Source organism: Pteropus alecto, unplaced genomic scaffold (genome assembly GCF_000325575.1).
Source record: "Pteropus alecto unplaced genomic scaffold, ASM32557v1 scaffold120, whole genome shotgun sequence".
Lineage (NCBI taxonomy): Eukaryota > Metazoa > Chordata > Mammalia > Chiroptera > Pteropodidae > Pteropus > Pteropus alecto.
The window spans coordinates 813,233-824,423 of NW_006430061.1; the positions used below are offsets into that span (position 1 = coordinate 813,233).

General features: G+C 38.2%; 1 protein-coding gene and 2 non-coding genes across 3 annotated transcripts in view; all 3 read left to right on the top strand.

Annotated features, from left to right (window-relative positions):
- RPS13 (ribosomal protein S13) overlaps positions 1-1,624 on the top strand; it is a 3,029-nt gene extending 1,405 nt beyond the window's left edge. Inside the window, exons 4-6 of the mRNA XM_006904737.3 lie at positions 239-408; positions 830-930; positions 1,547-1,624. Coding sequence (XP_006904799.1) covers positions 239-408; positions 830-930; positions 1,547-1,580 — 305 coding nt within the window. The 3' untranslated portion in view covers positions 1,581-1,624. The remainder of the gene's footprint in view (positions 1-238; positions 409-829; positions 931-1,546) is intronic.
- On the top strand, positions 1,269-1,359 carry LOC112479424. The gene has a single exon (XR_003046182.1). It is a non-coding gene; the product is annotated as a small nucleolar RNA SNORD14 (small nucleolar RNA).
- A 1,770-nt stretch (positions 1,625-3,394) lies between the features above and the next one.
- LOC112479428 lies at positions 3,395-3,499 on the top strand. Its single transcript, XR_003046186.1, has one exon. It is a non-coding gene; the product is annotated as a U6 spliceosomal RNA (small nuclear RNA).
- The last annotated feature ends 7,692 nt before the right edge of the window (positions 3,500-11,191 follow it).

Genomic DNA, 11,191 nt, shown 5'->3' on the forward strand with positions numbered 1-11,191 from the left:
GATGGTCTTCCAACATTCGCAGTTTCCACCAGAAGGGTTTTCCTTAGTGTTGGGTAAACCTTCCTTGGATGTCTGAGTGAGCTTGTGTGAATTCTCATGTTGGTTTATGTGATATATAATAGGAAGCCCCATTTTACAGATAGGAAACTTGAAAAGTGATTTGATCTCAGAACTTTTACATCACATACTCCAGTTTGTGTGTTTGGTGTGGGAATTTATACTTATTATCCCTTGTCAGGTGTGATCCTGAGAGACTCACATGGTGTTGCACAAGTACGTTTTGTGACAGGCAATAAAATCTTGAGAATTCTTAAGTCCAAAGGACTTGCTCCTGATCTTCCTGAGGATCTCTACCATTTAATTAAGAAAGCTGTTGCTGTTCGAAAGCATCTTGAGAGGAACAGAAAGGTAAGAGACTAGGACTGCTTGTACTAACTTATTTTAATAAAATATAATGCATCTGATTTGAATTATCTAAGGCGGCTTAGGGCACAAACTGGTCGCACTAAAGTTGCTTTGAAATAAAAATTCTACCAGAAAAGATTTGGGCGTTGAGGGGTCTTTGGCTCCTCTAGATACAGTGTATTTAATTAGTTGAAAATGTTGAGGTCTTTTATTTGCAGAGTTTTCAAAGCCTGCTCAGTCTTGCTGGAAACATTAAATTCTCTTTAGGACTTAATGTAGCCTCATGAACTCTGGCCTGTGATTCTATTACAGGGTAACTGTTTTCTTTAAAGTGTATAGTGTCTATACATTCCTTTGTTAAAACAATGTTTGATAGTGTTTAGTTGTTTTGGGTGGTTTTCTTGAATTTTATTTTTATTTTTAGGATAAGGATGCTAAATTCCGTCTGATTTTGATTGAGAGCCGTATTCATCGGTTGGCTCGATATTACAAGACCAAACGAGTCCTCCCTCCTAATTGGAAATAGTAAGTATCAACCTTGTTAACCTAAACAGGAGTCAGCCAGATAGTAAATATAGTAGAAGGACTGATAATAATTTTTTAGGTTATAGCTATATGGTCAGCTACTCTTTTAATTGTCATTATAGTGAGAATACAGCCATAGATAATACATGGACAAATGGGCCATGGTTATGTTCCATTGAAACTATTTACAAAGACAAGCAAAGGGCCATGGTTTACAGACCCCTGATTTAGAACATGAACTAGCCCTTTGAATCACTTTTAGATAGATAGTGGGTGAGATTTCAGTTGGTACCACTGTTCCCAGGTGTTTACGTTGTCTTTATTTTTGCATCAGTTGCTCACTATGATGATTGGTTTCCAAACGTTCGCAGTTTCCACCAGAAAGGTTTTGCCTTATGTTGGCCAGTTCTTCCTTGGATGTCTGAGTGAGCATCTTAATTCATTTTGCTTGAGCACAATAAACTGATTCAGGAACTAAGCAGTTTGGTACATTTAATACTATTGGGGTTTATTTAAGCTGTTTGGAAATAACTTCATCAGCTTGGAAGTTCTATGGATGAATATGGAGAACCCGTATTAATCCAGTCTTCTCCCCTCCTCTCTTTTTCCTTTTCAGCGAGTCATCCACAGCTTCTGCCCTGGTTGCATAAATTTGTCTATGTACTCAAGCAATAAAGCCATTGTTTCACTAGAAGCGTGTTTTGTGTTTCTTTCCCTTAAAAAATGTGTATCAGTGATTTTTATGTGTTGCTCTGTTTTGATGTGGAAGTGTTTCAGCAGAATTAGAATTGTGTAATTCCACAGGAAGTAATAAGATCACATCATTGCATCCAGTTTATAATTTCATCAAGTTGAGCAGTTTAACTTCATAGGTGGTGGTTTTATGGCAGGGCTGGAAGAAACTAGGAAGTAGTAGTGACTTATTTTGATGTCATGGCAAAAATGTTTCTTGACACGTTTGATGTTAAATACTTAAGTAGTACTGTGATGTTATCCACGGTGTAGTATCAGAAATATACATGAAAGTGTCTGAAGAAGGTACATCTTTAGTATGGAGGGACCTCCAGAGGAAGTCCTTCCTGACTTGGTAGTGAGGCTTTAAGATGAGGAAGATGGGTATGATGATTCAGTAAACAGTACAAGCACAGTTCCATATGGAGTAGAGGAAATGGGAAGAACTGTGAGGTGAACTCAGGTCTCTGAGCCTTGCAACTTTTGGATGGGTTAAGATAAATGTCATGATACTGGGTATCCCTGTTTGAAAGAGGCAATTCTAAACTACTGAAGTGAGTTGTTCAAGGTTGCAAGACCAGCAAATGGCAAACTGCATGTCTGGCTGCTTTACAAAGCCATACTTCTTTGGGATGCAGAAAAAGTTTAAGCAGGCCATTTGTATGAACCACCTGTTTTCTAAGTTTATATTTAATATTAAGCTTTTTACTTAAGCTTTACACTAAGTAGTAATCAAAGTTGTGTTTGAAATCACACTACTAGGCAAAGTCTTTGTATTCAAGAGACCAGTGTTGTAACTGGCATTGATAACCTGTAACCTGTTGAGTGCTGGGGTCAGGAGGTAGACACCCAAGTTACCTTGTTCTTCAAGACCATGTATTCCCCTACCCAGCAGTATGTGTTCTATGCTGGGTATGCAGACTGATCCAGACCCCCTAGTGGGCTCACAAATATGGGAGACAGGTGCGAAAACAGTCTCAGTATTTTATCCATTTTTTACCTAGTGTTAGATGTAAGTTTTTAATCCTTTCTGCTTTTCTGTTCATATCTTGAAGTGGCTAACCATTATAAACCAAGAAATGAACTGATAAGGCAAACATCTTCAAAAGTGATGAACAAGTAAAACAAGGTAACGCACAGCATAATTCTTTGCAAACCCTATGTAGCTAGGCCAATATTGGATATTGATGGTTCTGGACAAAAAACTAGTCAGCTGTAGGTGGAGCATCTGATGTGTCAAATCATCTCCAGGTTTTAAATTATAAGGAGTAGTTACATAATTATAATTCTTGCCATCAAGTCAACAGAACTACTGCAAATATTGTTAGACCGTATATGTTTCACTGCCTCAAAAAAATAACATACTTGATAATAATGTAAGAAAATATGAAAACTTGAGTGTGGGCAGAGGGGCCAAACTTGGATTTCAGAAACAGCCCTTCCACTTACAGGCTGTGTGATTTAGCCGGTTTAGATTCTCAGTCTCTAAATTGTGAGGATTACATGGGTACTTCATACATGGTAGTAGGTAAATCATTCAGAGACAACAGTTTCTTTACTGAACATTCCTTCATGACCTGCTAATCACACACTTGCACATGGGCATCATGCTACATGTATCATTCTATAATCTTTTTAACTTGTGGATACTTATTCAATGTATGTTATGTGTTCTAATTTGCCTTCTAGTTATCCCAAGATAAATTCCTAGAAATAAATTCCTAGATCTTTGGTGCTTGCTTTGGCAGCACATATACTAAGTCGGAACAATACAGAGAAGATTAGCAAGGCCCCTGCACAAGGATGACACCAAATTTGTGAAGCGTTAAAAAAAAAAGGGATCTTTAGCATATATTTTTTGTATATTTTGCAAAACTGCCTTTCAAAAGTGTACTGATAAGTTCTAAAAACGCATGAGAATGTCAATTCTTCACATCCTTTCAAAATAAATCCTTTTTAATTGTTTAAATATTAAGAGACAATGATCCTCTTTATTCTGTTTTACTTTGGTTACTGATGAGTATCATGTTTTTGTTGAATTGGCTACTAGTGCCCTATTGCAATTTCTTTTTTGGAATATTGTTATTCTTAACCCTTTATCGTGTGCTACAGATATTTTCCCCAAATTTTGATCTTGTTTATGGTATTTTTGCTGTTGAAGTTTAAGACTAAGTTAATGATACTGTCCCTAATGATTTTCTTTAATGATCTTTTTATTTTTTTAATGAATCAGCCTAATTAAATATATTTTTTATGTTTCTCCTTTCTGTTTAATATAGTATGGTCTTCATCTGTCTTCCAGACTCAGATATTTATTCTTCCTTTTTAAACAAAAGTTTCCATATGCTTTTTCTTTGTATATTTGACACAGCTGGAATCAGCATATAGATCTTATTTGTCCAAATCTATCCAGATGTGAGCACCTCGTATTTGAAGGTTTTCCTTCAACTATTCTCTTCCTTTAAATATCACCTTTCCTTCAAGTGACAGGTGTTTATCTTAACTATCTTTTAATTGAAATTATGCTTATATATGGATTTAAATGTATCATTTTACAAGACTTAACTAAGAACTGTCCTTTGCCTTTTGCAGCCTATAGTCTAGGATGACCAATGTCACCTCAGCTGTTTCTCTGACATATAACACACCTCATTTCTAAATAACATTCTTTTTTTAAAAAACTAAGGTAAAATTCACATAAAATTACTTCAAAGTGAATAATTCAATGGCATTAAGCAAATTCCTAATACCGTGCAAACAGCACCCCCATTTAGTTCCAAAACATCTTTATCACCCCAAAATAAAACCCTATACTCACAGTTACTCCTCATTCTCCGATTCCCACAGCCTGTGGCAAACTACTCATCTGCTTTCTTTTCCTATTCTGGATATTTCATATAAGTGGAGTCATATATGACCTTTTATGTCTGGCTTTCACTTAGCATGATGTTTTTGGGGTTCATTCACATTGTAGCATGTATTAGTACTTCACTTTTATGATAATAGTATTCCACATATGTATATGCCATAATTTGTTTATGTATTCATCAGTTGATGGATATTTGGGTGGTTCCACATTTTGGCTATTTTGAATAGTGTTGCTGTGAACTTTCATGTACACGTACTTGTGAGTCCCTGTTTGAGATTCTATTGGATATATACTTAGAAGTGGAATTGCTCTAAATATACTATGATTTCTTGGCTTTTAATTTATATCTCTGCACTTGGAATCCTCATAGTTATATAATAGTTTATGGTTAAATCAATATTTTATGTTTACATTTCTGTGATTATATATTAATGTGATTCTATACCTAATTTCTATAAATATGTATTTACATAAAATACTTTAGTAATTAACCCTGTTCTTCCATCTGCTTAGTGTTCTGTGTTTCTGTCTCTAATTCAGCCCCAAACTTTGAACCATAGTTTAAATCTCAATATCTTCAGTCAAGTTTACTTTTTTTTTCCTTGGTGATATCCCTTCCAGGACCCTCATCCTCTGTCTTCAGTGTAGACGTTACTCTTGAGACCTTTAGTTCCGGGATCTCCTCGCCATCAGTGTGGGGATTCTTTCTGCCTCCAGCTTCACATTCCTTATTTCTGCATCTTATGTCTTCTTCTTCTTTCCTGGTTTACTCCTTCCTTTTGGTGAAACATTGTCTAGTAGTTCCTGAAAAAAGGGCTCAATCCGTGAACCTCTTTTCTTCTCTATTTATACCAACTCCTAAGTAATTTTATCTAGTCTGTGGCTTTAAATGCTACCTTAAAAGGCTACTACACTAAAATTCATACCTCCAACACAAACTTTCCCTGAACTCCAGCATTAGATATGCATCTACCTATTCTGCCCTACTTGGATCTGTAATAAACTTGAGTTTATCCCAAACTGAACTCTTGATTTTTGCAGCCCAGACCTGCTTTCTCCCCAGACATCTCCATCTCAGTAAAGCAACTTGATTCCTACTCAGACCAAAAACCTGAGTCATTCTTGCCTTTTGTTCTCTTACACTATATATCTGTCCTCTTGATCACCATATCTTGGCTCTATCTTAACAATATATCCCAAATTTGACCACTTATCACCTCTACTACACCCTTGTTCCGAGTCACCTTTTTTCACTACTACTGTAAAAGCCTCTTTTTTCCCACCTGTGACACCCACCAAGGTCTTTTCTACATCCAGCATCTTTTAAAATGTAAGTTACATGGTGTCCCATATGCTCCCAAAACTCCAGTGGTTTTCCATCTCCTTCAGAATGAAATCTAAAATCCTTATTTTGCCCTACTAGGGAGTATCAGTCAGGATCTAGGCCGGAAACATGGATTTCACATGTAAATGGAAGAATTTGGGGACTGTCTTCAAAAGGAACTCTTTAAAAGGTGTCATGTGATCGGTAACATCAGCTTCCCAGGCAGCAGTGCAGGGTGGAGAGTAGGTCTGGAGGAACAAACGGAAAATATCAACACAAAGGGCCCTTGTGATCTGGCTCCCTCCAGCCATCTCTGCAATCATCTACCACCCTTGCCAGTCACGTGCGCCTGGCTTCACAAACACACTTTCCAGGGCCATTACCCTTATTACTCTGCCAGGGAGGCTCTTCCCCCAAATATCTGCATGGATTGCTCCTTCATTTAGGTCTTTGCAGCTGTAACCTCATCAGAGGCCCTGTCTAAAACAGCACCTTCCCACCCAGAACTTCATCCCTTCAACCTTGCTGTTCTTCAGAGTACTGAGTACTACCCGACATGTTATGTTGATATTTTCAGGTTATAAGTAAGCCTCAGAGCCAGGGACCTTGTTAACAAACTGGTTATATCCAGTTTGTTATATCCCCAGTGTTTAGAATAATGTCTGGCACATAGAAGGTTCTCAAGTATCAGTTAAATGAATGCACATAAAGGATGAAAAAGAATTTTGAAATCTTGGAAAAATGCTTTGTTTAACTCTATTGATTGATAGAAAATTTGACTGGGAATAGATTCTAAATTAGAAAAGATTTTTCCTAAAAATTGTTATCACTGCTTACTGTTTCTGGCTTAAAAACATAACAAACTGCTATTGAGAAGTCAGATGTCATTCTGATTCCTACTCTTTTGTAACCTGTTTTTGTTTCTTTTTTTTATTTGATGCTTTTAGGATTGTCTATTGTTTGGTTTTTTGACAGTTGCAATAATGCCTTCGTTTTATCTGTTTTCGTTTGTTCTGCAAGGTACTTGAGCTAGTTCAGTCTCAAAATCGTTTTGCAATTCTGGGAAATTTTACTCCTTTAATATTTCTTCCACACTATTTTCTGTGTTCTCTTTCTGGAACTCATTATTTGCACATTAGACTTGCTGGACAGATCTTCTAATTTTTTTCAACTTTTACCAACTATTATCCATCTCTTTCCTCCCTACTTTCTGTGAGATTCCAACTTTATCTTCCAATCTTACTAAATTTTTCAATTCTACTTTCATATTTTTAATTTCCCAGAACCAGTGGCATGTTCGTAAATGTATATATATATTTGTGTATATATGTATACATGTATATATGTATGTATGTTGTTGTTAAATGTATGTTGGTATGTTGGTAAATGTTTAACTCTCTGGGAGGAAGGAGACAAATCTGATTTGAAGTCTTCACCTACTTCTGTGGTATAAAAATGCCCACTATGGCTTATTTCACGCTATCAACAGGGCATCACAGTGTGGAGCTGGGAAGAGATACTTGGTAGCAGACCATTCTGCAGTATTACCCCTGCACAGAAACAATGAATGTAAATGACTTCAAGACTGTGGAAAATGGTAAAATGGTGTGAAATAATTAGGAAATGATAGTTTTGAGTATGTTACATTTATCTTGAATATAATTTACTTACCTTTGAGTTTAAATAATTTAATTTGTAATAATGCCTGTGCTTAACTGGCTTGCAGAATTCCTGAAAACTTAACAGTTGGCTCCTGTGAGCCCTTACGAGCCAGATCTAGCTCACCACTGCTCAGAGCTCAATTTTGTTCCCTGAATTTTCTTTTATATAGAAATCTGTCATAGATACATCTTCTCATTCCTGAATACTTAAGGATAATCTTTAATTTTTTCTACCTCTACACTATTTTCTCTAGGATACTTTTTTGTTTGTTTGTCTTTTATGTTAGAGGCTTTCCTCAAATGTTCAGTAATCTTGTAAGGCTCTGAATTGTGATGCTCACCAAATATAGTAGGTACAGCATTTGAATTGATTCTGGATGCAGTACTCTTTTTCACTACTAGGTGGCGTATATTACTGTTGTTGCTGGTGATGCTAACACTCCCGCGTACCAAATACTGCCATTTGCAACAACATGGATGGACCTTGAAATAATCATACTAAGCGAAATAAGCCAGACAGAAAAAGTTGAAAATCACATGATATCACTTATATATGGGATATAAACCTAAAAGCAACAAATGAACAGGACAAACAAACAAACTCATGGACATGGACAATGGACTAGTGGTTACCAAAGAGTAGGGGGGATGGGGGAGATAGACGGAGGGAAAAAAAATTAAATCATTTCTTTCATTAAAAAAATTAATTAAAAAAAGAGTACTCTCACATTATTATTATTATTTTTTATTTTTAAAACTTCCCAAGAGACTGACTACAGATTGTTTTAGAAGGAGGTTCAGTATAAATTAATTTTTTTAAAAAAAAATTACCCCCATTTTAAAGATGGGGAAATTGAGACTCAGAAAAAGATAACCTACTTTGAGACTGAAACTAAAGATGATGTCTAGTGTTCCTATCACTATACCAGTATGCCTCTTATGAGCCTTTTTCTCAGATTTTTTTTTTAATATAAGTACAAATGATAGAGGCCCAAGTTTTTCTAAACAAGTCAACTTAAAAATTAACAAACATTTTAGCTAATTCCTAATGTATGAAAATATCCATTAAAGAAATAAAAATATCTCCAGAAAGCTAAGTGACTTTAGGTATTGTTCTCTTTCATATTATTTCTAATTTTGTTACCTATAAGTAAAAAATTAGACTTCTCTTAAGCTAAGGGTAAGAGTTTCCTTTTAGCTCTAAGGTGTTCATGGCATCCTAGCCTCACCTGCAGCCACATTGCTGCTTATACTGTTACCCATTGCTGTGGCTACAAACACAGCGACATATATAGCAGATGCTTGAGAACAACAAACCCCAAATCAAGATAGTGGTAGGTACCTCTCCAGAGGGAAGGTGAGCAGAATTGGACAGGGTTATACGGAGAGTTTCGACCGTGTTTGTAATGTTTTACTCCATAATCTAAGTAATACGTACAAGGTCTTTTTTTGTTTTTGTTTTTGTTTTTTTGCTATATTCTGTGTCTTTAAAAAGTCTGAGGTCTAGAATTTTAAAAGCAGTTCATTCAATCAGAAAATATTGAGCACTTTTGTGACATGCATTCTTTTGCACAGTGGTGAACAGTGATTTAGGGTCTGGATTCATCACTAATTCATTCAACACACATTCACTGAGTGCCTCTTGTGGGCAAGGTTTTGGGACAGATGCTAATAAGACGACTCATATCTGATCCTATACCTTAAAAGATGCATAGATTAGTGTGGCTGGGGCACATTATCTGTGAAGTATACAAACCTCACAAGATAGAAATTAGCTTCAGAATAGAGGTGCAGATAAAGTGTTAAGGAAAAATCATAGAAAACTTGGGAAGGCTTCACAGAGGAAGGGCAGTTAAGCTGGATCTTGAAGTGCAAGTGGGTAGGGGGAGCGCCCCAGGAATAGAGCCTCCTGTGCAGAAAGAACAGCATGAGCAAAGTATGGTGGTGGGGGAGTGTGCAGTGTGAAGGAACAGTGAGTATTTTAGTTTGGCTGGTGAACTGGATAGTAGTGAGAGAAATCTAGAAAAGGAGTTAGGTCAACTCCCAGAAGGCCCAGGTCCAGGCCAAGCTGCTAGACTATTCTGTAGGAGACCTACAAAGTCAAACCACACAATCAGAGCTATTTGCTCTTTGCGAGGGCCAGTAGGGCTGGGGAATGACAGATTGCTTTCTAAAGATTGGGTGGGCACAAACAGGACCTGGGCCTGTGCAGAGACAGGAGCAGGTGGGAGACGGGTCACAAGAGTAGAGTCCACAGGCCTCGGTGGCTGTTAAACTCTGGATTGGAAGCACCGCTCACAGGTAGCTCTTCCTGCTTAAAGTCTTCTAGGAATGGCAAGGTCACCACCACTTAAAAAGAGTTCGGTTTTTATGATGGGTAGTAACTCCTCATCTGTCTACTGGGTCTAACATGGAGCCCTACTTCACAGGGCCATGGTGACGGGGAAGGATACAGAAGAGGAGGAACAACTTGGAAAAGTAGAAATCATGCTCTCTCTGCGAGGGGACTGTCTACTGGTTGTGCCTGAGGGTGAGCCTGACTCGGAGGTCTAAGTGAGGAGAGGCTGCTATGGGGCTGTGCCCTTCTCCACTCAGGCCTTGACCAAAGGCGAGGATGGAGCTCCTGTTTAGCCTTTGTGGCCCACGTGGGGATGCCATGGTGCTGGGCCTGGAACACCATAACTACAGTGGGAAACCTGGGACAGACCATCTTGTGCTGGAGATGTGGGACAGTCCTATGTCACTCTGGGAGTCCAGCTCTGCTAGCATCTACTCTTCTAGACCAGGGAAAGGGCATTTCGGCTGATCTGGGATCTGAGCATGGGCCACCAGTATTGGCCCTCACACCCCACCAACGGTGCTTTTGACTCAAAGACTGGTCCTCAATGAAAACTGATGAGGTATTCGTTGAGGGTCATTAAACAAAGTCCCCTCTATATCTCTCCAGCTAACGGGTTGCAGTGCCTGAGATCCCAATATTAGAGAGGCACATACATTTCCTAGGGGGGTCTGGCACATTATTTGAGAGCCTATATTAATACACTTTATTAACAAATTCACAAAAGTTCAAAGGTCATTATTGGTTTTTGTAACCTATAAAGCCCTATACTAACTAAAGTGCCATTACTTATGCAAATCACCCCTGAGCTCTGCCTCTAACTCAGGATCAAGGAGTGATGGATTACTAACTCTTTGCCACCATAACCTCATTGGATCATTACTGTAATCCTGGATGGCAGAAATTATTAAACTTTGTCTGTTTCCTCTTACAAAATGGATGTCAAGTCCCTTGCCTAAGGTCAGATGGTCAGTACGAGGCCATAGAGGCTAGATGCTAGATTTTAGAAAGAGAAGGGCTTATTTCTCCCCATTTTCTCAAAGCAGCCTGGGGCGTGACACTCCCAACCCTGTTGAAAGATTATTCTCCGATCTGGGCAGATCTCTGAAGTTTGAAAGCAAGATGAAGAAGGGGTGGGTGCTGCAAAGGAAAGACTAGTCAACTTGGGTGGGTGTGTGATGGGGCCTGGGGTGTATGGCAGGAGGGTCACTGAGGGAGGTGAACTGGGATTTTGGAGTATGTTCAGTTAGCCATTCGGGTGATGAGTCTTAGGACCCTCTAACCTAGGGTAAGAGCGTGGAGCAGGGAGTCTGCAAATAGCACAGTCAGGATGGAAC